The sequence below is a fragment of the Chelmon rostratus genome, chromosome 21 (genome assembly GCF_017976325.1).
Source record: "Chelmon rostratus isolate fCheRos1 chromosome 21, fCheRos1.pri, whole genome shotgun sequence".
Classification (NCBI taxonomy): domain Eukaryota; kingdom Metazoa; phylum Chordata; class Actinopteri; order Chaetodontiformes; family Chaetodontidae; genus Chelmon; species Chelmon rostratus.
The window spans coordinates 6,991,016-7,018,948 of record NC_055678.1 but is presented as its reverse complement, the minus strand read 5'-3'; the positions used below and the strand labels follow the sequence as shown (position 1 = coordinate 7,018,948).

General features: G+C 43.1%; 2 protein-coding genes across 5 annotated transcripts; one reads left to right on the top strand and one right to left on the bottom strand.

Annotated features, from left to right (window-relative positions):
* The first annotated feature begins 41 nt into the window (after window positions 1-41).
* fbxo11b (F-box protein 11b) lies at window positions 42-13,513 on the top strand. Of its 4 annotated transcripts, none has more exons than XM_041962256.1 (22): window positions 42-340; window positions 1,557-1,720; window positions 1,942-2,002; window positions 2,247-2,388; window positions 2,486-2,615; window positions 4,013-4,096; window positions 4,275-4,407; window positions 4,563-4,669; window positions 5,946-6,057; window positions 7,163-7,269; window positions 7,375-7,512; window positions 7,602-7,819; window positions 8,030-8,210; window positions 8,503-8,625; window positions 9,471-9,556; window positions 9,708-9,784; window positions 9,866-10,009; window positions 10,260-10,370; window positions 10,467-10,574; window positions 10,683-10,791; window positions 11,534-11,632; window positions 12,057-13,513. In XM_041962256.1, exons 1-22 carry the CDS (start codon window positions 253-255, stop codon window positions 12,184-12,186), a joined length of 2,652 nt encoding a protein of 883 aa, XP_041818190.1. In that variant the 5' UTR covers window positions 42-252; the 3' UTR covers window positions 12,187-13,513. The 4 variants fall into 4 exon arrangements, with proteins under 4 accessions (XP_041818190.1, XP_041818189.1, XP_041818188.1 ...); XM_041962255.1 differs by having other exon boundaries at window positions 2,244-2,388; XM_041962254.1 differs by having other exon boundaries at window positions 1,942-2,023.
* Window positions 13,493-27,933, bottom strand: msh2 (mutS homolog 2 (E. coli)). The gene is made up of 16 exons (XM_041962257.1): window positions 27,703-27,933; window positions 27,340-27,488; window positions 25,983-26,267; window positions 24,851-24,997; window positions 23,150-23,299; window positions 20,839-20,972; window positions 19,779-19,978; window positions 18,035-18,144; window positions 17,798-17,921; window positions 17,225-17,375; window positions 17,020-17,117; window positions 16,490-16,735; window positions 15,770-15,974; window positions 15,439-15,686; window positions 15,155-15,330; window positions 13,493-14,497 (listed from the first exon to the last, which is right to left on the bottom strand). Exons 1-16 carry the CDS (start codon window positions 27,908-27,910, stop codon window positions 14,321-14,323), a joined length of 2,808 nt encoding a protein of 935 aa, XP_041818191.1. The 5' UTR covers window positions 27,911-27,933; the 3' UTR covers window positions 13,493-14,320.

The window sequence follows — 27,933 nt, the reverse complement described above, 5'->3', positions numbered from 1 at the left end:
GTTTCCCGTGTGGGTTAATGGCTCCTCCTGCTACAGACTGAGACGGAGCTGGCACCGAGAAGCAATACGGGGGGAGCTGTAACACCACGGAGGAAAAAAAGCGATTACACCCCAAATACCAGCGGGTTTTGATCGCAGTTGTTTGGGTGTATCGGGGAAAAAGGCTGTCCGGGTGGTAGTTTGGGTCGAGGGCTAAATTTAGAAGCGGGCGGTCGAGGATAGCAGTCTATTTTTCAACAACCAACTCCCCAGATGAACTCCGTCAGAGCCACCAACAGGAGACCCAGGCGAGTGTCGAGGCCGCGCCCGGTGCAGCCCGAACGGAACAACGGGGATAGAGGTAAGTTAGGCCGCGGTCAGCTAATGATTTAAGACGGCGCCGTGCCAGGCCTGAACAGTCTTCACATAACCCTCGTTTTTTGCTAGTGGCCTGTTCTCCACACCTTGGGACGGCGAGTTCAGCAGGAAAAACCGAGGCTTCTTGCTCTGTGGCTTAGGCCAGGCCGCGCTTTGTTTGGCTTGAGTGATTGGGGCTAGCTAACACGGCTAGCTAGCTGACTAGGTTATGTGGATGTTGGGGGTTGTCTTCGCCTAACGTAATGCGTATGTAGCTAAACGGCCAACATTAATAGCTCTTCTTCAGGTAACCTCAGCTGGAGGCAAAGGGATCGACTTCACACGCTCTAACCACAATCTGCGTGTCTGTTCGGCCGTTGCATTCCCAGCTGTCACTACCGATTCTGAGGGTGTAAATCTGCGGTGTCTTTGGACTGCCATTTTTGGGGTGTAACGTTAACAAAAACATTAGTAGCGAATGGGGGCAATGCTAGCTAGCTCCCCCAGCTTTAAGAGGCCACATAGATCAGCTGTGATAGATGATACGGTGTGATTTGGATGAATTCACCGTGTCCATTTTATGCGCTTGTGGCTGTAGTTTAAAGCTAACGTCGCGAGCAGATTGAACCCGTATCCTCTTCCTTGTTCGCGGTGCTTGTTAGCCGTAGCTCGATTTGTTTACACCGCGGATTTGCAAGCTACGCAGTTCAGTTTTTAGCTATTAGCCGCACGTTTGATAGACTTCATCTGCGGCCCTTCATTTGACAGCCCCATAAAAGATGAGTCTGATTCTGCTCATGTAGGACCCAGACACAAATACACATTCCCCGATATCAATAAAGACTGACTGGACATGAAATGTGGCTGCAGGAGGTGCATCTGCCATTATCAATCACTAACCTTTGTCTGCCTTACCAACTATCACCCTGTCTGTTAGCCTGCGCAGTGTGAATACTGCATGTGAGCTGAATGAATACCATTGTGTCATTAATGGTAAAGAGACTCAGTGGTTTTAAGTGTGTGCTCTAAATAATAAAGAAGTTAAAGTTGTGTAATTGAGAAAAAGAAAGATTAATACTGGTATTTCTTTTCAGAGAAATACCCATTTTTTTGTTTTCTTTTTAATTGCATGGCCTTGCTTTCTACTGCAGCTTTGTGCATTGAAGTGCCAGTTCAGGAAAATGTGTATGTATAGGAAATCTGTTTGCCTTTCTGTCTAGATGAGGAGGCTCCTGCAGCAGCTGCAGCAGAGATGGCTATTGAGGAGTCCGGCCCAGGAGCTCAGAACAGTCCCTACCAGCTTCGGCGCAAGACCCTGCTTCCTAAGAGAACCGCTGCTGCCTCTGCCACCGCCTCTGCCTGCCCCAGCAAGGGCCCAATGGAGGTTAGACTGAAGCATTTGAGTGCATTTCTTGTGTATTGACTGCAGTATGCATGTCTACAGTTGTCATCGTATGAATGTGTGTGAATGAGAGGGAATTGGTGATTGATTGTGTTCTCCTCTGAAGGAACAATGATTTTGTAGCAAAGCAGTAAATTTTCCAGTTGATTACTTAGTGCTTGAATCTTGGCATGAAGTTGATATCCCATTTCCCCTCTTTACAGGGAGCTTCCACTTCATCAACAGAGGCCTTTGGCCATCGAGCCAAGCGGGCACGAGTGTCCGGTAAGAGCCACGACCTGCCAGGTGTGTGTTAAATCTCCGCAACTGGGGCAAGGAGAGCGTTAGGATTTTCTTTGTTGTTGTTGATTTTCCTTTGAATCTTTATTGATTTTTCTGTGTGTGCTGGTAAAATCTTATGTTGCAATCCATTAAACAGCATGACTCCATAGTTTGTGTTTGGGGTGAAACTATTTTTCCTAAAGCTTACATTGTCAGTGTTTATGTGTGTATTTGTGTGTTTTAGCAGCCCCAGCAGAGCAATATCTGCAGCAGAAGCTTCCAGACGAGGTTGTTTTGAAGATATTCTCCTACCTACTAGAACAGGACCTCTGTCAGGCAGCTTGTGTTTGCAAGAGATTCAGCCAGCTTGCCAACGACCCCATCCTATGGTCAGTGCCACTGATGAGATGGAAACTTTCCTGTTTTGAACTGCATTAAAAAATGCAGACAACTGAAATTTGTTGTATGTGGTATTTAATATTGTAGGAAGCGCCTATATATGGAGGTGTTCGAGTACACACGTCCTATGATGCACCCTGAGCCAGGCAGGTTCTACCAGGTCAGCCCCGAGGAGCATGAACACCCAAACCCCTGGAAGGAGAGCTTTCAACAGCTGGTAAGTCTGCCCTCATAGTTTTCTGTGTGTTGTTTTATTGTGAAGAAGAAAGTAACCTCAGAAGTGCTGAATGCTTGATGCAGTTCTGCAAAGTCATATATGGCTTAGCAATAAAATCCATACCACTCACTAGGGAGATAATATCTTACTCGGAGGGAAGGTGTCTGTCAAGCAAAAAGATTTAACACACACAAACAATCAGTGTATGTATATTTATTTTTTTAAATTTCACAATATGTGTTGAGAGAGATGGACGCTTAGTCATCATTTGACTGTATAACATGGACAAGCACCTGGGAAAGAGTGCTTGATTAAGCAACAACAAGCAGATGAAAAATAAACTGTCAGCGACTTGTAAAGTGCTTTTACTAATGTGTTTCTTCAACCTAAAGTCGTAATTTTCTGGAAACGCTAACAAGCCACTCCATCAGAATTTCTCAAAAGCTGTTCCTTAGCGTGAACTCCTGTTCTTCTGCTTTCATTTTTAAACCTGTATATACTGTATTTCTCAGAAGTTCAGTTTCTCAATGAATGCTTTCAGTTCATCCACAGACAGATCATTTTCATGTGATCACAGTGTTGTTATAAGGCTCTGTCAACAATAGGATGTGTAAAATTCTTAACCATGAAGTTAATCTCATTATCTAATTATGCCTGGGCTTTCCTCAGACTAAACATCGGCTAAGGTCCTCAGGCTAATGGGAGACAAACATGTTTGCTTTATTAATTATAATGGATGAGAAAATTCAAAGTGATAATGAAACACTGATCATATTTTGTTGTTGCTAAGATCACATGACTCTGGTTTTTGCTGCAGTCCTACTTTCTGTTAGTGGCTTTTAATTGTGATGTCTAGAACTTAAGGAATGCAGTGTTTTTCAGTTGCATCTATCACTGAAATCTGAAATTGTGTACCTCTGCATATGTTGTTGTTTTGTGGGTTGTATATATTCATGGATGCCACTGGTTCCTATCTTGGTGTTTGGGCCTTGCAAGATGGTTAACAAGACAGGGATCAGAAATACATACTTAAGGGGCACAAACTTAGCTTAAGATTCATTTTCAGACTTTTGCAACCTTTTCCCTGTGGTTTACCTTCCTGGATCAATTTGCCTCTTCAGTAAGTGTTCACAACCTAACGTATGCAACAAGAGGTCACAAGAACCACTGATGAGTACGATTATTATGCCACTTTTATGTCACCTTCTTGTGTAGTGTGTTCTCTTTGCTCTCTGTTTTCTGTTCAAAAACCTTAAACCCTTTAGTTTTTTCCTAAACTTTTTTTTGCATTATTGTTGGAAAAGGCTACTGTAATGCCCAGGATGTATTAGAGACAACATTAATATATGATGTGATCACCAGCAGCCTATTTTGACCTTGATGTTTTCTTGTTGCAGTACAAAGGTGCTCATGTAAAACCAGGCTTTGCTGAGCATTTCTACAGTAACCCCGGCAGGTACAAAGGCAGAGAGAACATGCTGGTAAGTCAGAACTTAATAGCTGAAGAGAAACCCTTCAGGATTTATTTTACTGGCTATAGCGCTGACATATATGCAAAGCTTGGCTAATGTAAATACCTGCTTGCTTTTTAGCTGCCATCTGATGAATTGTAGGTGTGTATATTTTGCCTGAAAGTGTTAATGCTTTTTTTTCCTGCAGTATTATGACACAATTGAGGATGCGCTGGGAGGAGTACAAGAGTCCCACTTTGAAGGTCTAATCTTCGTCCACTCTGGCATCTATACAGACGAGTGGATTTATATAGAGTCCCCCATCACCATGATTGGTGCAGGTAAGCATGTACCTTCACTGAAAAGTGCTTAAGACATTACTTTGATGCTAGTGCCGCATGCAATCAATACCGCTCTTAAGATGGGATGCACTCTCAGTGGTGTTTGTGTCCATATGTATGAGGGTGTTAATGAGTTTTCTCTGCTTTACCCTCAGCTCCTGGTAAAGTAGCAGACAAGGTGGTGATAGAGAATACCAGAGACTCAACGTTTGTCTTCATGGAGGGCTCGGAGGATGCCTACGTGGGATACATGACCATCAAGGTAAACACAGATCTCACCTTTCCCTTCTTTGCACATCTGCCACGTTTGTAATTTGTAACGTAAAAATTCCACCGCAAATGACCTACCGAATTTCGGCTAACGCTGAACTCTCATGTGAATCGTCCTCTCTCATTTGGAGTCCCATCCCGCCCAAGGTTATTTGTTTTCGCCACATCTTTTTTTTCTGCTTCTTTCCAGGTTGAGAATTATGAAAGCTGCGTTGGCAATTACACATAAAAGTTTTGACAGCATTTTGGGTGCATATTCAGGAGGCTCACTGTTCTTGTCATTCAGGAAGCCGATGTTATGCAGACCCCTGACATCATATCCAGGGATAGTGTCAGTAAATTCGAATATAATACAGACTCTGTTTATCCCGTGCAAATGCGCCGCATGAAACAGGCTTGAGGGGGGTAATTTCTAAATCAAATGATCCCCTGGTAATACTGGTCCTCTGGGAATAGGGATTTAGTCTCTAATTTATAATTTATTTGTAGTTGAGGATAAGATTATATCTCAAATGAGTCGCACAACAAACATGGGCTTTATTACGATGCTCATGGCTTCCTAACAAAAACAAAATTGTGTGGTTGACTAGAAAATTTTTATTTGAAATTTGGAAAACGACACTGTGACCGACGTATTAGAGATATTAGTAAAGCTCAAGGCTGCTTTACCGTCATGTTTTGTCTTGTGGTCGAGAATTTTTCCATTTCAGGTCAGTTTGCTCATCAGTTGTTAATCAATTTATATTTTTTAAAATAAAAGATAGAACTGTGTTCCATATTAAAGAGCTCAGGAATTAGATATGATGATGTAATCAGACCAAGTTATCTAATTGTGTTGTGCAATGCCAATTACACAGTGCACATTACAAGATTATGTTTGACTGATGTGTGATAGGTGTCAATTTTTGGTCCAAACAAAAACTTCCTGTGTTGGTTGTCCGGGTAGGTTTGTAAGTAGAGTTTAACCAGCTGTAAAATTTATGAGACACTATTATTTAAGAATGTAAATGTGAAGGTTTCGCATCTGTTGCAAATTCTTAACTTGTAAAAAAATATGTATATCACGTTGTATTGATTATTTCATGTCTCTTGTGGTGTAGGATAACACTGTTTTGTGGTTTAAGTACTGTTTTTTTAGCTACTACAAGTATTAGCGGCACTGATGCCTCCAGCAGGGAGAGTCCAGTGTGGTGGTGGGTGGAAAGAAGCTTGATGTGCTGTCAGCGAGCGCAGCCACTGTCTGACCTCTGCTGCTCCTCTCTCCTCAGTTTAATCCTGATGATAAGTCAGCGCAGCACCATAACGCCCACCACTGTCTGGAGATTACCGTCAACTGCAGCCCCAACATCGACCACTGCATCATCCGCTCCACGTGCACAGGTACCACACACACCGACACTTGTTAGCGGGGGTGACCACAATAATCTGAACACCTTTGCTCATTATTATCGTTATTATTATTCACTCATTATCTTTTCCTTTCGTCAACATTGCAAGATAGGGCATTTGGTGCAGGTGGAAGAAATGCCTACATCTTAAAATCCAGTAGGTGGTAGTAAAGTTCACGATAAAACATAGCCAGCTGTAGAAATATGATGACTCCTTATAACAGTCCACAGTAACTGGTACCAGTAATCCTCTCAGGTTGCCGACACATGTAGCTGCTCAAACTTCATACAGAAAGCAGTTGTTATGGAGCACTTGGAAGGCAGTGGTTTCAAGAGAGAGCCGGTGCAATTGTAGTATACCTTAACTATAACGCTATTTCTCCAAGTAAGGTGTGGATTAGAAAACAACCAAGTATACTATTACTCACACCCAAATATGAATTACCTGCAATAAACTCCACCAGAGAAACTGAGGAAAAATGTTCACACTTTACACCCCACGAGAACAAGCAGCAGTATTGTGCTGTGTGAAGTTTGTGCTTGCAGCTTTGATCATAGAACAGTGGATTGCTGGCCTTGGTGGAGGTCTGCACCCTCTAGCCTTATGTGATATTGCACAGGTGTGTGCGAAATGAAATGTCATATCACATGTATCATCAATAACACTTATTTCTTGGGAGTTATTGTAGTGTGTCGAATTTTCTATCTAGAAAATATAATATGATATTTATTTTTTTATTTTCCGTGGTTGCATTTGCAGTAACAACTTAGATGTGATTATGACACCTTTCAGAGTATGGAAGTTTTGGGTTTAGGTACCTTGAAAGTGCTTGAAAATGCCTTATTATATCTCTTAAAAGCCATATGGATGAAATATTGTTTCAGTCAGCAGAAACTTGATTAATGGCAATTTTGATAGTGTTTTCAATCTTCATAAAATATTCCAGCTTCTCAAATGTGAGGATGTACTTGCCTTTGCTTTGCTTTTGTCTATGTCATTGTAGATTTAATACCCTTTGGGGTTTTTTGACTGTTGGTCATTTGATAAAGAAGGTCACTACTTGCAATGTGAAACTTCTGTTTCCTTCTGTGTTTAGTGGGTTCAGCTGTGTGTGTGAGTGGTCAGGGAGCGTGTCCAACCATCAAACACTGCAACATCAGTGACTGTGAGAACGTTGGACTGTACATTACAGACCACGCACAGGTAAGAATGACTTTTCCCCCCTTGATAGTAATACTCATGGTTTGCCATGCATGCACAATAACACACACAAACACTTCTGACTCCACGCCTTGTCGTCTGTTTTAGGGCATTTATGAAGACAATGAAATCAGCAACAACGCGCTAGCAGGAATTTGGGTGAAAAACCACGGTAATCCCATAATTAGACGTAACCACATCCACCACGGTCGAGATGTTGGAGTGTTCACCTTTGATCACGGCATGGTAAATACGCATCAGCTACGTCATGTCATGTATTTTTGCCTGAAGACACGTCACGGACCATCTAACATGTCCTCTGATCTGTGTTTCAGGGTTACTTTGAGAACTGCAACATCCATAGAAACCGTATAGCAGGCTTTGAGGTGAAGGCCTACGCCAACCCCACAGTGGTGCGCTGTGAGATCCATCATGGCCAAACAGGAGGCATCTACGTCCACGAGAAGGGGCGGGGACAGTTTATAGAGAACAAAATCTATGCCAATAACTTTGCTGGTGTGTGGATCACGTCCAACAGCGACCCAACGATACGGTGAGGACAGCATTTGTAGTAAACCTACAGAAGGGGTCCAGGTTATTTCGTGATTTTGTGCAAAATTACAAAAGAGTGCAGATGGCAAAACTATGTAGACTCCACATAAACTATGTGGACCACCAGAAAGTATATGGTTGTCGAAGAAATGTCATTGTTAGCATCGTAACATCTGTTCCAAGACTGATGTTTTTTTTCTTTCATTTCCAGGGGAAACGCTATATTTAACGGTAACCAAGGAGGCGTGTACATATTTGGAGATGGACGGGGTTTGATAGAGAGTAACGATATCTATGGTAACGCCCTGGCGGGAATCCAGATCCGAACCAACAGCTGCCCTATTGTACGGCACAACAAGATCCACGATGGACAGCATGGGGGCATCTACGTGGTAAATACACTGCTTGATTTACTTGAAATATCTGTATGGTTAAAATATAACCCATTTCCTGCAAGTACAGATAATTTTCAGTTTCTTGTAAAAGCTTAAACTCGCCTGGTGTAGACTGTGGATATGAGCCTGTGATAGGGTGGGCATAGATCCTTCTGCTACCTGTCTGTTACCGTTTTCAGACCTTACCTTTACCTCTACCTTTTAGCAGCTCTGTGGAGATAGGTCTGGCTAAGCGAGACGACTCCCCCTGTCAGAAGTGTTTGACGGCTGATCCTGCTTTGTGTTTCAGCATGAGAAAGGCCAGGGGGTGATCGAGGAGAACGAAGTTTACAGCAACACACTGGCTGGAGTCTGGGTGACCACAGGCAGCACTCCTGTCCTCCGCAAGAACCGCATCCACAGTGGCAAACAGGTAAAATGAGCATGGTTCAACGTTGTAAAGCCCTTTGCTTTCCTGTGTCACTCTAAAGACATGCATGTGTCAGAAGCAGCTGCAGTGAAGTGATACCATCATATGAGCTGCTATAACCTAGAAACATTTTTAGTTGCCATAACAATACTATGCATTTAGTTAGAAGTATCAAATTAACCCTTGAAGCCACTTAAACTTCTAATTTCTAAACCTAGTTCTTGGTTTCTGAAGGAACCTGTATACATCATAGCTGTAGTTAACATAACCCAGGTGAACTTTACAGTTGATATACGTGGATGACAGATGGTGTTCTGCACCATTTACATGCACGTTTACTCAAGTGTATCCTGTGTGAACAGAAATATTAATTGTGTTATTCATGGCAACAGGGAGACTAGATTACACAAGGTCAAAGGTTGATATAAACACCTTGGGATTGGGCCATAAGGCCAAATTCTTCTGTCATTTGACTTTCCTCCTGTTTTTCTGTCACTCTCTTCTGTGGTGGCTGGCAAACCAGCTTAGACGGGCACTACCGCCACCAACTGCCGCTCTCACGTCATTTGAGAATGTGGTAGACAGCCCTGCCTCCCAAATCACGTTAGCTTGCGTTCGCGAGATCACGCAAGAGTCTCACCCCGATTTGCAACATAGCCCCAGATATATAGCAGGGAGACTAAGGGAGAGCCCCACAGTGGAAATGGTATTGGCTAATCTCTACCAGTGGACACTCTTTAGCTCACTCAGTCTTCCCACCGTTCCACAGAACACTGACTTTCAGTATGGTCTACTGTGTATGTTGAATCTACAGAATGATCATCTGTCATTATTTCTTTTTTCTAAAGGTCGGCGTGTATTTCTATGACAACGGGCACGGTGTGTTGGAAGACAATGACATCTACAATCACATGTACTCCGGTGTGCAAATAAGGTAACGTCTCCCCCGTCCAGCAGTTTAATCACTGATCATACAAAATATGAGACACTTTCTGTAAAGCAGATGACTCCATGTAAAAACATTTTGGATTCTTGTAAGTTTCTTCTTCTTCTCCACTCAAATAATTGTTGTTGCACTTTGACAGGACGGGGAGCAACCCAAAGATCAGGCGCAACAAGATATGGGGAGGCCAGAATGGAGGGATTTTAGTCTACAACTCAGGTCTGTATTTCTCACTCCGTTTGTCTCATGTCTCATATGTATGTGTATTTGCACGTCTAATCCAGCTGTTTAACATAACAGGTCTGGGCTTCATCGAGGACAATGAGATCTTTGACAACGCCATGGCCGGGGTGTGGATCAAGACGGACAGCAACCCCACACTGAGACGGAATAAGATTCATGACGGCAGAGACGGAGGCATCTGCATCTTCAATGGAGGCAGAGGTGCTTGAACACACTTTAACAGCCAAAGACCTAGAAGACCTCACATAGAGTCTGAAATTTTCCTTCTTTTTAGGACACTAAGGGAGAGTTTCCCCAGTGGAATATCTGATAATTTGTTGTACAATCAGCCTATTATTGAACCTCAGTGTTCAGATTCACATCCTAGAATTGGTGAATGTTTTTACCTGCTACTTTGGTGTTATTGTGCTGCTGTATGTATCTTTGAACGATGAAATATTTTCCTCTGCAGGTCTGCTGGAGGAGAACGACATCTTCAGGAACGCTCAGGCCGGTGTGCTGATCAGCACCAACAGCCATCCAATACTCCGCAAGAACCGCATTTTTGACGGCTTCGCTGCAGGTTAGCGTTTCTTTTAATATTCCAAATGGACCCCATGTGTGCAAACATAACGTGTGAGTGTCCCCCCGTGGTGCTGATTCTCTGTTTCTTCTCCAGGTATTGAAATCACTAACCACGCCACAGCCACGCTGGAGGGCAACCAGATCTTCAACAATCGCTTTGGAGGCCTGTTTCTGGCATCCGGAGTCAACGTCACCATGAAAGGTAACTGCTGCTGCTTTGTGGGCAGCAAAGCTTTGCCCGGTCCGGTTACAAGCTAATAATAAACTCTCATCGCTCTCCCCTGTTCACTTTCTGTCCCTCCTCTGTCAGATAATAAGATTCTGAATAACCAGGATGCCATCGAGAAGGCAGTGAGCAGAGGACAGTGTCTCTACAAGATCTCAAGCTACACCAGTTACCCCATGCACGACTTCTACAGGTAAACTGCGTCAGATACACAGAATTCCTCTTCAGCTGCTTTGATAGCTGGCTAACTGTTATCTGAGGTTATTTTTAAAGCAGTAATGACCAATTTACCTGGTTCCAGTAGTGAGGATTTGTTGCTTGTCTTTTGTAACAGTTAATTAAATGTATAATTTCTTTTGGACTGTTGGTCAGACAAAACAAGAAGTTTAAAGATTATAAAATTAACCGATTATTCAAGAGAACAATAAAAAAATATTAAGTAAAACTGTTAATGTCAGCCCTACATTTAAGAAATGGTTAATCTAAAGGTCCAGTGTGTCGGATTTAGGGGCATCAATTAGCAGAAATGCAATCATATTCAATATTCAAGTGTGCTTTCTTTAGTATATAATCCCCCGAAAATATGTTTTCATCACTTTAGAATGAGCTTTTTATATTTACAGAAGGAGCAGGTCCTCTTCCACAGAGTTCGTCATGTTTCTACAGTAGCCCAGAACAGACAAACCAAACTGGCTCTGGAGAGCATCTTTGCTGTTTCGAGACCATTGTAGGTTCTCCTGCACGCTGAGGAGAGGGGTGCTCAGTTGGTTGCAGTCTGCAACCTCACCACTAGATGCCACTAAATCCAACACAGTGGTCCTTAAAGAAATGGTTAAATGCTTGTTAGATCAGTAATTGTCAAAATGCATTTGTCTTTGTTTTTACTTTTCCTCAATGTTTAATGTCAATGAATCTGCTTTGTCTTGTTTCTCCAGATGTCACACTTGTAATACAACAGATAGGAACGCCATCTGTGTAAACTGCATCAAAAAATGCCACCAAGGGCACGATGTAGAGTTTATACGGCACGATCGGTGAGACTTTTCTGTTCCTTTCTGACATGCTTTTTTTTTTTTCTGATGACCAGCTCTGTTCATTTTTGATATTGAAAACAGTGAAAAACAGGGCTGAACAATTAATTAAAATCACAATATGGCCAAGTGCAATATCTAAATCACAGGGGCTCCAATTTTTTTGGTGAGGGTAAAATGTGTCATAGTATGCCATTATAAACAGCCTACAAAGCATATAATTTTAAATTTAGAATTTTTTTTTTTTTTTCAGAGAGTGAAATGCAAAAAATTGCCATTGCCATAGTGGTCATTATTCAAAATAATGACCACTATTTGCAAAGCAACCACTTCTGTAGTTTAACTGTTTTATATACTTGAAGGGTAGTTTATAATGTCCTTCCTCTTAGTTGAAGGCGCTCATAATTCATGATATCTTTTCCTGTAGGTTCTTCTGTGACTGCGGAGCGGGAACGTTGTCCAACCCGTGCACGCTGGCCGGAGAGCCCACACACGACACAGACACTCTGTATGACTCAGCGCCGCCCATCGAGTCCAACACGCTGCAACATAACTGAAGGCATCCGGTCTAGTTAAACTCACATAAGTATACAAACACATTGCATTGCACACAGACACAGACACACAAACACACACATGCGCGCGCAGTTACATACACACATCCACTTGCAGCCATAAGGACCCAGAGAGACTCTGCAATTGCGGCGCTCTCAGACGGGATCGAGGTGAAAGAGGCTGCAGAGGAAGCAGCTTCCTGCCCGCTGCAGTCAGACGCGCTGCAGCGGCGGCAGGCTCCACCTGAGAGAGCAGTGGAGCTGAGGGGAGACTGACAGAACGGCCACAAGAGATTCCACTCGAGTATTTCTTACTGCAGTCTGTAGACAAAGTGACAGGAAGAGAAGGGCTCTGCAGAGGGGCTGTCGATGGCGGCCTGCGCCCCTTTGGCAACGCGTGAAGATCCCCACCCGGCGTTAATCCTCAGCTCCCAGCCCACTTCTTCTTCTTCTCCTTCTTCTTCACAAGAACTGCTGTCAAAGAGACTTCCTGCTTCCTCGCAGCTGCCATCCCCATTGGCTGCCCGGCAGTTGTAACCAGGCAACGGATGGGTGGATGTTGCTCTGTTGTGTGTGGATAAAGAGCAAGATTGTGTGTGTGTGATGGAGCACTTGGGCTTTTTTGTTTTTGTTTTGTTTTTTTTAAATATGTTCCGATCAATGGATTTTATTTCAATGCTTTCTCATGTAGTTTTGTATTTTCAAGCAAAAAGCTGACTGTATTTGAATGTCTTTTATTTTATTATATATTATTATAATTATAATTATTATTTTTTCTTTGGTAAGCGTCCCTCCTCCCACCCCGACACAGAGGCAAACTGCAGAAGCTCCAACGTCCCAGTGGTGAAGTTCTTTCTGTGAAAGAGAATCTCATTTAAACACTAAAAACCCTCTCCAGTATATTAGCTTAAATGGCAGGTGGAGGGGCTCCACAGTTGTATAAAGGTGTGTATGCGAGTGTGTTAATGTGTGTTGTGTACAGTGAAAGTTGTGTGTGTGTGTATATGTTTCTAAGTTGATGCAGTCAGTGTTTTGTGGAGAGGGTTTCAGTAGGAGGCGTCAGAGCTCCTTTGAACTGGAACTGAAGAGTCAGTCTGCAGTCCCCACCCCCGTCCTCCCCCCTTCTCTCCCCCGTGTATCGTGGTGACTGTGGCTCCTCATGCAGCCTGAATCGTATGCATGTACCATAACATCTAGACTTAATATATTGTGAAGTATTCAATAACCATTATGTAGATGCTAGTTGGAATTCAAAAAGGGGTATACTTTCTTAGAAAGACAAAAAAAAACAGGAAACTGGCCATTTCTAAGAAAATAAAACTTTATTAGATCAGAGGTGTCTGTCTTTAAATTCCCTGGCTGTGAAGAAATTCACATCCTGCAGAATTACAAAGAAATGACTGGTTTTATAAAGCAGAATGCTGCTGAACCCCAGGACACGGCAGGTGAGTAACTGCTCACTTGAGTGCTTGCATCAGTAATACAAAGAAGGATTCAAATGTACACAGAACAACTTCATGCACTAAAAAACTGCAGTTCAGAAACAACAACAGACCTTTATCTGCAACAGCTGATGATCTTTAGGGTTGCGGTGATATTGCAGGTTTACAACATCAATATTTATGTACATGTGACCTTAAAGCGAGGAGATATTGATGGATCGTTCTCACAGATTGTTTGGAGACCTAATGAACCTTTTTTGACTTCCTCAGTTCACTGCTCCTGCTTAATTCAAACAGGCTTGAAGTGTTCAAAAACTGTTTAAGGGTCAACAAACGTATCAGGTGACTTGTAATCAATAGTTTAAGGTTGAGTTCCACCGAGACACATTCAGAGAACTGTTATCAGTAGGCCTGCAACAAACAAACTTATCTTGTGACTACATGCAAGTAAGTTCACATCTATTCATACAGTCGCTTGTATTCAGACATGATTTATGGGACATGTTTAGCTGAATTTTGGGGCATGCATCATAAGCACAATAACTAGTTAAAAAAAAAAAACAAACGTGCAATGCATCCAGAAATAATTCTTTATTGAAAAACTATACAACTCAAGAGCTTTAGTGTGGTTACCTACAGTATATGAACTTTGACCTTTGCTGGTCTTGATGAACACATTAATGTGAGTCTAAAAATCAAGCTGTTTTTGCAGGAACGCTGCGTGCAAGGATCTCTCTGATGTACCTGTTATTTTTGCCAACAAGCTCTTGCTTCATTCTCCTGAGCTCCTCCTTTACCTCCTCTTCAGTCATGGTGGCAGCAGGAAGTGACTTCACCTTCTCCAGAAATTCCTGGATCAGGTGTTCCCCCACCTGAAGGACAAGCAGTAGCTCGGGGTTACAGTGAGCTCAAAAGCTACTGCAGGTGTTCAGCAAATATTTGTGTATTTAAAAAGAAACTGCGTCAACTGCCAAAGGACAAAGTGCCTTTACATATTCTGTTAACACAATATTAACCTTTTTTTGTTTGTTTTACACCCGGGAGCAGCAGAAATGGGCTGTAAACGCAACATATCAGACATATTACCAAGTTTTGGTGAACTTGTTAGCAGACAGTTTCCTATTCACACACCCAGCAGGCGCTGAGCAACATTATCATTCAATTTGGAGTCATGTTTATGGCTACCTGACGAATATGTGTTCAGTATTCACTCTCTTTTAGCTCTCTACCAACACGTTGAGCAGTTATCTGGCTCTTTAGCTGAGAAATGCTGAGCAGGTAGTGCATTACAGTGGGTTTTTAGAGCTTTTCTGTTGAAAACTGTTGAGCCAATCTGAATCTGAATCAGCCGAGCTGGGGGCGGGGGGGGCCTACTGAATCAGGCGAAAACTCTCACTGGGTTCTCGCATTTCTTGTTTCTAATCTTTTCTCGACCCACCCCTCAACTATGCATGCAGCCCATGAGGTTATTATGTGTGACCATATATCTAAAGAGAGATGACGGCAGCATGCTGAAAACTGCACCCTACTTGTTTGTCCGTCCGTCGCCTCTTGGCCTCGGGCTCTTCCTCCTTCTCTGACTGCTCCCCTGCAGGTTCCTGGAACTCCTCCAGCTCCTCGGCCTTCTCCTTTGCCATGGCAACCACCGCTGGCGGGAAGCAAGCCAGCTCGGCAACGTGGATCCCAAAACTCTGGTCACACACGCCTGAACACACAAACGGGGGCTGGGTCAGAGACTTTATGGTGCTGACTGAATCACATTCATACTTAAAAGAGGCTCCACATGATGTGCAACTAAAAATATTCTGCTGACCTGGTTTGACTCTGTACAGCATGGTGAGTGTGTTGTGGGAAGTCAGCGCCGTGACGTGCAGGTTGTGGACGGAGGGCTGCTGCGCCGCCAGCACCGTCAGCTCGTGGAAATGAGTGGCAAACAGGCAGAAGCAGCCGATTTTGGAGGCGATGTGTTTGCTGATGGCCCACGCCAGGCCGAAGCCATCGTATGTGGACGTGCCTCTGCCGAGCTCGTCGATTATGATCAGGGAGTTCTCCGTGGCCGAGCTGGAGGGGCAGGCACGGACGATAAGTACAGGCTTGTGTATCATCTTTGTTTAGCGCGAACAAGCCGGTGCGTTTGTTCTTACCGCAGAATGGCAGCCGTCTCCAGCATCTCAGACATAAAGGTGGACACTCCTTTGACCTGGCTGTCTCCTGCACCCACCCTGGCCAGGACGCTGTCGATCACACTGAGCTCCGCCTTCTCACATGGCACAAAGCAGCCGATCTGAGCCATCAGAGCGATGACACCCACCTGCCGGATGAACGTCGACTTGCCGCCCATGTTTGGTCCTGCAGCCAAGAAGAGAGGAGAGTTGTATAAAATGTTTCATGTGCGATGGTAAGGTAACTACAGATACACAGAAGAAAGTTGTTTTTTTTTTAACAGATTGCATTTAATATTTAAAGCTGGATGACCTCTGCTTCAACTTGGGTCATATCTTCGTTTTTGTTCGTGTCCTCATTCAGCCATCAGCTAATCAGCAACTAGTTCCAGAAAAGGAACTTAACTCAAGAATTAGACTGTGAACTTAAAGGACTTTTAGCACATCCCTGTTTGTGCAGAACTGACAAATTTAAAACCCAATTATCACACATAAGAAATCATCTTTTTGGCACATCTTAGTACTCTGAGGGGGAAAGTCTCTACTGCTGAGTATAATGTGATCACTACCAACAGGAATAAGGGCCTGAGTCATTTCTTTAACCTTCGGGAAAAAAAAAAACAGAAAAAACCCAAAACAAATTCACACTCCTTTAGCTTTGACATTCTTATCATAATAATTGCAATCAAGGTGTTTGGGCACCTGTGATAATATAGAAGCTCTTCTCTCCCTGGATGAAGGTGATGTCGTTGGGTATGAAGGCGGTATCTGCGTCCGTCTCCATGCAGGGGTGTCTGGCCTGCTGCAGCTCCATGCGCCTGCAGCCGTCCGCCAACAGGCGGGGGCGAACGTACGGCACGGGAGCAGAGACGGATGCCACGGCGAAACTCGCCACCGCGTCCAGCTGCGCGATCACGTCGCTCAGCGTCTGGAGGGGATCCACGTAACCTGGTGGTTCAGAGTTATCAACGCGTCATGTGAACTGTCAGAGAGGACGCAGGGCTGCAGCACGTGAAGGCTCTAAAACGGATGCCATCCGACCACAATCACACCAAGTCTGTATGGATGATTCACAGCACTGTACAGTGTACTGGCCTTAGTTGGAAATGTCAATTAAATCAGTTATTGAAAGGTCACATAAGACAAATTCCATATAATTAAGAGATGATCAGTTTACTTCTGTCTGCCTGGCTGTGAGGACAGAGTGAGCGGCACATGATCAGATTCCTCACCTGAGGCAATGTTGATGATCTCTTTGACGATGGCATTCTGGGCCTCCTCATACTCCTCCCTGTTCTTGGTGTACTCCTCACTCAGAGAGCTCAGCTTGCTGCGGACGTGTCATGTGAAAAATTTGCACGACAGAAAACGAAGCATGAGCTGACGGGAAGAGCCCGGGGGGGCGCGCAAGGCTGATTTTGGCGGCGTGAGACAAACCTGTTTGTGAAGCGCACTCCGTTCTTCTGCACATCCAGCGTGGTGAACTTCTTGTTGTTCCTCAGCGTCTTCTCCTCCTTGCAGGTGACTCTCAGGTAAAAACCCAGCATGGCGTTTGACTCCAGCTTCACCGTCTTGCCAGCATCCAGGCCTGAAACACAAAGCCGCCACGATGAGCTCAAACAGCATTCAAGCATTTAAAGCAAATAATTATCTCCATCCGACCATCTTATGCCGTTCATCCAGCTCTGATTCACAGGAAGTAAGCTGTTGCTATAAGCGTTCCATTGTTCTCCCTTTCTAGCTGCGTGTTCACATTCAAAGACGCTACATGAAACAACAAGAGCCTCCAAGCTAGCAACCTACACTCTGAAAACAGCAAGTTTCATCTGATTCGGATCGTGCAGTAAGGCAGGCCTGCTTGGTTCCAGCGGTGAACAGTTAAAGATAAAGAATATGCTTCTTCTGCAGGGATTTAGCCATTTTACTGCTCCACTGCCCTCCTCCCTGCGTCAAATGTTCCACCTAAACAAGTTCCTCCTGACACGTGTGTGTGTGTGTGTGTGTGATCACCGAGCTCTCTGGCTGCACTGCTCAGCACAGCCTGCATGCTCTTTTCCAGCACGTCCATCTTTTCTCTCAGCTCAGTCAGCACCGGATCAAACGACGCCTTCACCAGGAACTCGTGGTGATCGATCTGCACGTGACACACGCCATCCAAGAAAAATTACAATTTGACAATATGCAAATATAATGCACACAGCAATATGCTCACATTGCACAAGCGTACAGAAACACTAAAGGAAAGACCTGGTTCATGTCCAGAGTGGTTTCAATCATCTCCTGGTACTTAACGAAGTCAGTCTGCAGGTCTCTGAGGGGAGAGATGAACACCGCCTCCAGCAGAACCTGGTAGCTACCTACAACACACGAGGCATGTCGTAACCAGAAAATTCATATTACAGTTAAGCAATCATACATGTCAGATGTTTATCCTGTATGGCTTAGTTCTTTATTTTTATTTCACTATTTTTTCTTATATTGTTATTTTGTATTGTATTTTTGCCTCTTACTTGAAACTTGTTCATCACTTGTAAGTTGCTCATTACTTGAAAGGTGTTCTTGTTCTTTTTTTGCATGCCCTTGTGTGGCCACCTTTTTGAGCTGCTGGAACTGCAAATTTCTCTTTGGAGATGAATAAAGTATCTATCTATCTATCTATCTATATCTACATCGTGCCACTGTTCTTACTCATTGGACATGAATGCGCTACAACAGCTGGAGACCACGTTAGGTGGCTGTTTTCAGCAAACAAGAAGAATGTGCGTGTCTAGTGGGCTCAGGAGCATCAAACCTGGACTGTAAATGGACAGATTGCATCATTGAGTCATATTGTTAGTGTAGTGTGATGCATAGGGAATGTTTTGTAGCATACAAGCTCCAGCAGCTTCTCGGCTCTCTGTAATTAAAGCTGTGGCAACTGGAAGGAGTTAACACTGCATTTCCCAACTCCTGCTATGACATCTGAATACGCTGCAACTTCTTCAGGCGCTTGGTGAGAGGGTTGACTTCATGAAAAGCAAACAAAAGGAACTGAACATATTTGCTTTTAATGGGGAATTGGTGGTGAGTCAAAACCTGCAACACAAAGTCACTGAGCTATAAAGCAACGACCTCCCAGCAGCTCTTTTCAAAACGGACTCTTGCAAAGACCGGCTGACGGACAACCTGCTATGAGCAACATCATCATCATCATCATCGCTACCATCTGACATCAGACGCCTCGCCGAAGAGAAGCATTCCCAGCCATCTCAAAGGTTAGTTTGATTTATGTGTTCAATAATATAGCATGGCGAGGGCCAGGGGGAACAGGCCATCCTGATACTCACTGAAAAACAACATTCATATCTTTACATCATAATACAGTTCATCCTGCCTGGCTCCAGCTTCTTGACACTTGGACATCCAGCATCATAAAAAAAACATGTCACAAGCCTGGAGTTAAGATCTTACATAACTTATAAACTCTCTGTAAGTTTGTAGTTAGCGAAGACTATGCAGCAATATGCTTGTAAGCTTTAACACACATGCATTAATACAACCTTCTAGTACTTCTCACAAAACGGTAATTGTTAGCTCGGGGGTTAGCTGTTCGTGTTTACAGAGTGGGAGAAATCTTTTGCTGTTGTCAGACACTGGGAAACGAGAGTTTGTCTGTTCGCTGCGTTGCACGTAGTTTTGAATGAGGAAGTCTGCATCTTTATTTGAAGGGCCATGTGGTAGAAGGGGCATTATGGTACCAGCTGTTTGGCCGTGGTGGAACTGCTGCCCTGAAGTCACCAGGAGCTTATTGCCACTGAGGGATACAGGTGTAAAGTCATGTGTTTTCAGACTTCAGTGTCCTGCACAGTCACAGGAATCTCAAACCTGTTGAGCATCTTTGGGCTCAGGTCCAAAATTGGAGCAACACATCACTAGAGAAGAGGACCTAATAAACTGGCCCCTCAGCGTACAGTTCATAAACACACATCAGCAGCAGCAGCTGTGTGTGTACCTGAGTATCTCTCCAGGGCTGTGATGAGGGCGGGGATGTGGCTCACAGCTTGGTAGACCCGGTAGCAGTCCTGCATCGTCGCAGTGTGACGGTGGAACTTCTTGGCCAGACGGTGAAGGTCAGGAAACCGCCGCAGCAAGTCCTCCTGACAGGTCTGCCTGAGCTCAGAGTCGCACACGAGACTCTCCACCAGGTCCAACCTACACACACAAAAAAAAAAACATTAAAACAAAAACACACGACTCATTACAGCACACACCATTACTTCAAATGACAGATAGAAATCTGGGATGTCCTGGTCAAGCTTTTTGGCCCAGATCCCGATGTGGCTCCTTTGGTATCGGCTGATATAGAGTCTGATTTGACACTTCGATTGACCTAAATGTTGGTTCAATATGTGTCCGACACACTGAAACAGCAGCTGTGGAATCTTTTCACAAGCCTCCTGGGGAATGATGCATTTGAATGGTTGTTAGTTTTAACCGTGTGACTGCCTTTGTGACTAATCTGCTAATCTCAGGCTAATGTTTGAACACGTGTTCTTATTCCGTGTGCTTTTATTGTCTTGTCTGATTTGATGCAATAAAGTAACCAATTCAAAAGAAATAAGTTTATAAACTTAAATTATCAATATGATATAAAAGACAGTTCAACTGGGAGCCGTGTCGTGACCAGCTACAGCGAAGTCGTCTCTGTGTTGGAGATGTTGGAGCTATAGAAACATTCACTGGCTTGCAGAGAGCACTTTAACCAGCAGACACGTTTAATTTTGGCCTGCCATCAAGTCATTCAAGGCCTTAATGTTAATTAGCAAGAGCTGGTATGACCTGCAGAGAACATGCCAGCAACAAATGAAGCTTGTACACTGCAAAACTGCACTGCTGAGCCCTGCTGTCACTGAGGAGAGCAGCGCTGCAACACTCCCGGACTGAGGTGGACCAGAACAGGAGAGTTAAGAGAGGAACAAATCGTCATTTGGTCGCCTTTATTCTAGCAGACACAGATCCGTTAATATACGAATTGAGCATCTCAGAAATATTTGATCTCAGCATTGTATTACCTCTCCTCTATTTTGGTTTTGTCCATGAGTGGCTGTTTGATCCACTGGTTGACCAGCCGTTGACCCTGCGGTGTACGGCACTTGTTCAACAGACCGGCCAATGAATGAGCTCCACTGGTGTCATCAGGTGATCCCTGGAGGATACAGTTATAATAGAGTGTTACAAAGCCCTTAACATGTTATGACAATGAATATCTCATTACTGATGATGTCTGGGGACAAAAAAAAAACAACCTGAACAACACATGATACATTTTTAAATACAACCATGTATTAATATAACCTAGATGTACAATCAACTGAGGACATCCTGTGTAATCTACACCCACAAAAAGTGTTATCAGCAGCCACAAAAGAAGACTCTCACAAGTTATTCAGTTGAACAACTTGCAGGAAGAAAAAAAAAGTGGGTCAAATTATGGGATGGGAGCAGCCTGCAGGGGTATCAAAATATAAAGTAGAATTTTTGTATTTACCTCCATTTAAATCTTGTTTAATTTGTTAACATGTGTACCCTTTCCTTGATTTATTGACACAGCTGACGGATAAGGCCATAGTTATGCTTATTCGCTTGGCTGTTGAGAGATAAGAAGAAGCGGTTGTTTAAACACTTGAGTGAACTTTAGAGGTGCTGATCTGCAGATTTTATTAACTTCAGAAACAGCCAGGATAGCCGTTTCCAGTCTTTCAGCTAGGCTAAACTAAACAGCTGCAGGCCGTAGCTTCACACTGAGCGTACAGAGAGGAAAATGACATTTGAACGACTTCATAACAGTGAGAATTTTAGAAGATTCTGCATTTTGGGAAATACACTTATTTGGCTTCTTGCAGTGTGAGAAGATCTTTACCTCTTTAAATATGAAGCTAGGGCTGGGAGCCAATTAGCTTAGCTTAGTGTAAAGACTGACGAGAGGGGGAAACAGCTAACTTGGCTATGTACAAAGTCCAAAACTCTGCCTAGTGACACCTCTAAAGATCATTAATTATCATGGCGGGCATATGGCTAAACTAGTGTTTACTAGTGTTCCTGCACAGATAAAACAAACAGCTACAACATATTAATTCATGAGCTTTAGAGGTGCTGGAGTTTTGAACTTTGGTTCGTTCCCCCCTACGTCCAGTCTCTGTGCTAAGCTAAGCTAATCTAATGGACTCTTGGCTGTACCTCCATAATAGAACTAGAAGGGGCTGTTTTCAGTTTTTTTCCTCAAACGACATCCCCAGTGCCACACAACATAAGCACAAGCTGGGTTTTAATCCAAATGTATGGGAAATCAGCTAATTAGTCATTTGAGGTAAAATGTTAGCTACGTCAGAACTTATCCAAAAAAACATGGCATCATCTCCCACCAAACGCATTAACTCTTTTTCGAAAAAAGGCCAAAACTTAAAAATACGTTGCTGTTTGGCAGCCGTGAAACAAAGCTGCTGTGGGTATGCAGAGGAAGCCAGTCAAAATGTTGTGTTCGGTTTGTGAGCAAAACAGAGCGCTGGTGAAGTCATTCAAAATTGACCCAGAATCCAAAGTACACTGAGCAATCAACTCTCTCATCTTTGTCCCAGTTTCTGCTCACTGCTGACTGCACGTGTTTGTCTGATTATTCCTTCTAAGAAAAAAAACTCAGGTTCAGGCAATTCCAACATCAATTTCTGCACATTTTATGTCCATAAACGGGAAAACCAATACACCACAACAACCTAATTGATTATTATTTCAACATAAACATGTATTTTAAAAGATCTGCATACCTACACATTCTAAAATAAACAAATAAAATAACGTCATATACTGTGTTGTCAAATTATGCGCTTGTTTCAGCTCAGATTTTCAGAGTTTCTAGTTGGCGTTGGTCCACATGACCTGGAAAATTTTAATGTCCCAGACAAATGGGAGGAATTCTGGTCACGCATCATCTGATTATGGACCCTATTTTCCAGTTTTTCCAGTTTTTGAAGTTCAAGTTTTGCAGCCGACAGCAACAAATGGAATCCATCCGACGCTTCCGTGAATGAATAGCTGGAATATTTTCACATCTACGTTTGAAGCATCATAGACGTAAATGTCGGACTTCAAAAGATTTTCCGTTTTTCTGGTGAAGAAAAACAAACAGTAACTGCTGCATTATGTAAACTGGTTGAGTGACTCCCCTCCGTCACGCAGTGATTCCAGTGCAGCCACTCAAACATAAAGTCAAATTAAGAAAATTCACTGACAGCCCCAGCAGACACCTCTAAAAGTTAGCAAAGAGAATGCTTACTACAGTTACTTGAGGGGACTGAGGCCTCCTACGATCTGGTTCCTGCCACTGACCTGGAATAGGTTAAGAGCCCTCACGGCAGCGTTGTCCAGCCTCATGTACTGACCCAGGTCCAGAGTGGCCAGACTGAAGGAGTTGAAGTTGGACTCATCAGAGAGCAGCTCAAGGAAACGCACCACCGCAGCCAAGCACGACATAGCCACCTGGGAATGAAACCACACGCAGGTGTTCTCTACATGGAACTTTTCTAATGTTGAACTCTTATTCTAATGTTGTACATGCAGACAACAGGCGAGAATGACTTCCTTTTACTTTATATGTTAGGGAGTGGTTAATGATACGCGTTTTTTGAACCCTTTCATTGTGCATTGTTTATTATATAACATGAAATGTAACTGGATCCTATCCATACAATCATCTGCAGTAATATAATAATGATATACGCTCGCACGCACTCTGGTAGTGATGTAATGTAGCCTCAGTGCGATTTATGTGCCATGAACACTGCGCCAGACTCTTTTTAAAAACATAACCTTTTAAATACCACATTGCTTCTCAGCAACCAGTCATATGGTAGCTTGGGAGGCAATCTGGTCTTGTGTGCCCTCATTAATTTCATAATTTTGTTATAATTTTGTTTTAATGAAGTTCAACTCATGGCATTTTGCTCCTTGCGTTCTTCACCACTGTTTGGGAAGAAGGAAATAAACGGTGCAAAAGGGGAACAGCTTTAAAAGTGAAGCATTTTTCGTTTTAAGGGAGTGCTGTACAGTAAATCTAATTAATGCTGATATACAGAGTGGTTCATGTGTAAAAATAACTGAAAAATATTCTTAGGTGAGTCTGTTTTTGATTGCATTTCCAGTTACACACATTCACACCTGGAAGCTGCCCAGTACAAAACAGACTCATCTGCAGGCCACTGAGCCGCTCCCCTGCAGCAGCCCTGGTTAATGTCCCTGTTAAGGCCCCTCAGTGGTGGTAATGAGGGGGGTCAAGCTCGTTTGCGTTTTTTTTTTTTTGTTTTTTTTTTAAACCTAAATTACAGGCCACCACTGCCCTTTGCTTACACCGGCATGTAACCAAAGTGTAAGCAAAGTTTCTTTGGCATAAGGAAGCAAAGAAACTTTAAAATGTTTAATTTGAGAATGGAGTTTGGTGTGGTGGATGGCGATACAATGAGAATATTAAGCAGGGCAAGATGGAGGATCTGCTTTTGGTTAATAATAACAACGTTAGATGTTAATTGGTTCAACTATTTCAACACCTGGACTGAATCCACTTCCTTTTATTCAAACCAAAGTTGAAAAGTACTCAAAACAGCGAGTCCAAAGCCAAAGAGGAGAAGATGGATTTGAAATCAAGACTGTACATGACTTTCTTTGTAAAACAAAAATGCTCTGAGTGGATCAATGGGGAAATAAAATAAAATAAAATAAAATATGGCAAAACTTGTCGAATATGACTCCTCCTATGACTGTTTGTTCGTTTAGGTCCAAATGCTCTATAATACTGTCATTAATGCCCCCGGGAATTCAGTGCCGCTCCCACCGCCACAGCCAAATCAGTTAACCAAGGACAGAGACTGTGTCCTCTTTTCTAAAATTTCCTTCTTGGATCAGAACTTAATATCATTGTTGTGTTTTCCTTGATGGCATTGTGTGATCTCTGGAGATTTAAGTGGAATTATTGGGTTTCTAGCTCGTCTCAAGTGATTCCGTCCTGCATGTCAGGGAGCTCTACGCTTTGTTCACCTGTTTGTCCAGCTCAGGTAACGTGTTGCTCGCCACAGTCTCTCCTCGCTTGACCCTCAGCAGCCTGTTGAGATCCTGGACCATGTCCTTGCTACTAAACTCTGCTCTCTTCCTGTCAGAGACCAGCATGCCGCCACGCTGTACCACCTACACAAACACATAACAACAGCAATGGTTTACATGATGATCACGCCATGCATTCACACCGTATCTGTCTGCGCTGTTAGTGGACGTTCAGGCTGAAAACAGCCCTGCAGTAAAATACACAAGGGGTTTCAGGGAGAAACAGCAGCCAGGAAGTCCAGTTTCAGTAAAACCTGCATGATATTGAATGCGTTCTTTCACACAGCACTTTCATCTGAATGCAGCCTTAAAACAACATACGTGCAAGTTTCATCAAATTAAAATTTTTGAATCCTTTTAAAGTAAGGGTACTGACCCACAACACAACCGTGCACATGAATGACTTGACAGGGAAAAAACTACGCAACAAGAAAATGTTACAATTTAAGACTTCTTTACTTAAACATTAGCTCTCATTAGCTTCTCAAATGTGAGTATTTGCTTGCCTTTCTTTACCTTTCTTGACAGTAAACTAAATATCTTCTGGCTTTGAACATTTGGTCTGACAAAACAAGACATTTAACTGCAGAACTTTCAGGTCTGGGAAATTATGACAATTTTATAGACTAAACAATTAATCAACTAACTAAAAAAAACTAAATCGTCTGATTAATTGATGATGGAAATAATCATACATTTTCTTTATACAAATCACTGCTCATGCTGTTTTATTTTTTGTAAGGAAAAAACACTCTGTAAATATGTAGGATCCCTATCTATGAATGGAATTATTATTATTGCTCAACCTTAGCACGGTGGACACTGAAGGCTCAGAAGTCAGATAATTATGTATTTGAAGAACACAACACAACAGGGGTTTGCTTCTGACCCATCCTCCACCATTAAGTCTCAGTTGTGGCCTTACAAATGCCCACATACACACAAACAAATACAGCATGAATGCCAATATCGCTGAGGCACACAAGATGATTTAGTGTTTGCTGGTTTATGTTGTTTTGGAGATTTATTGAACATACAGCGGTGTAAGTGTGAAATGCCAACCACATACCTCCCGTAGTTTAGTGGCATCAGTGCTGCCTTCCCCCTGGGCTAAGAGACACTCTTTAGGGCTGATTTGGACAAGCAGGGACTCCAGGTTGGAGAAGATCTCGTTGTCTGGGAACTCACACACTCCCATCTTCCTCTGGGCTGCGTCCACATAGCCGACCCCGACCGTGCGCTGTCCGTCAGCTGCTGTAGCGAACCGCACGGCTACGACTCCTGCACAGCCCTCTGCTCCTGTCCCGCCACCGAACAGAATCTCCTCGAACTGAGTCAAGTTCCCTGGAGAGGCCTGAGAGTTGGGATGATTGACAGGAAGACAGAGATTATAACAAGCTTTTTTTATTGGTTTATTTAAGCCTGCAATGATTTTTTTTTTAGTATGAGTAAACATTTACAACAGTTATGCAGCAACATTACCATTAATTTGGAGTCACCTTTCTGGGCCCCAGTGCACATAATTCATTCAAGGACAGTCGCAAATGTGAAAATCTACAGATTTCTGTTTTAACAGTTTCTTGCTTTGATAAATGCTGTAATTTTGGTATTTCTTTTTAAGGAAATGTGCCTTTTAAACCAACTGGTGGGCTGTGGGCTTTAGAGGATTAATTAAGAAAAGAATCTGCAGAATCATCGCTAATGAAAATAACTGTTACTTCCAGCTCTGTTTACATGTATGAAGGGTCTTCGTCTGATGTAATGCATTGGAGTGGCACAGCTCACTGTCCTCATCAATCTCAGCATAATGACCTGTGAGCCCTGGAGAGTCTCTTAGATAATAAGCTTTCGATTAATTTGGGTAAAAAGGTGTTAATCCTGTTTGGGACTCAGAGGAAGATGTGAAGGACAAACAGAAGGGCAAATAAAATGGTGTATGTGAATCTCAGACACCGGTTACATCTTTAGGAATAAGACTGGCCTCTCTTGTAACTTAATTTGTTGTTGCTCACATGAGCATACCTGCCTGATTCAGTGGTTTAACACCTAACTTAAGGAACAAAATGTGTGCATGATGCAGGATTACTTGATCAGTATGGACTTTCAACATGGATTATTGTGTTTTTGTAGATCCATAAAGAAGTCTGATAAATTCATGCATACATTTGTCTCACTGTATTCAACTATATAACCCAGGCCTAGGTCACATTCATCTAGGCCATGTAGACTAGACAGAGCCACAATATGAAGTACTAATTGAAGATGCAACACAAAGCATAGCATACCGTACAGGGCATCTACAAAGTACATATAATTTATAAAGGAGTACCGGTACAATGAAAGTACTACAAGAACATTACACAGCTAATCTACATTAAAAATATACATGAGAAACCACTGACACTCCTGGACATTGAACACAATACCTTGAACTCGACCTTCCAGTCGTGCTCCTTGCTGCTCTTGCTGTGGTTCTTGTACACCTCTACTCTGTACTGCCTGACCAGCAGCAAGTCTTTCACAAAGGCCTCAAAGTTCAGCTTGCTCAGGACCACACTCTCCAGCTTGCGACTCCCTGCAGACCAACACGCTCACATTAATAACAGAAACAGCATTTCTAGCAAGGCTGAAATGAAGCGACACACAGTACTTGGCATCGCTGCAGCTAATGGATGCAGGTGTAGCTAGATTAGCTTGCGGCTACATCTAAGCCTGAATAACTGAATAAGCTTGCTAGGCGGAGACTCCGCTTCAACTAGCTACTAAGTTAGCTAGGCTATAGAAATTACCTGAGCCCAAATATTTGATGACCCCATTCGTCTTGAACACTTCCTTCGCCGCGAATATGGCGTCTTTTCCGTGAACGGTGTAGTAGTCGTTACGGTCGAATATCCTGAAAGTGGTGTCCGGTTTCTCCGGCATGGAGAAAATAAAGTTTAGAAAGCCATGTTCGGCTGCACTGTCCATGGACAAGTTATGTTTCGGCTGCACGGCCATGATGGAATCTCCCGCCACCTCTG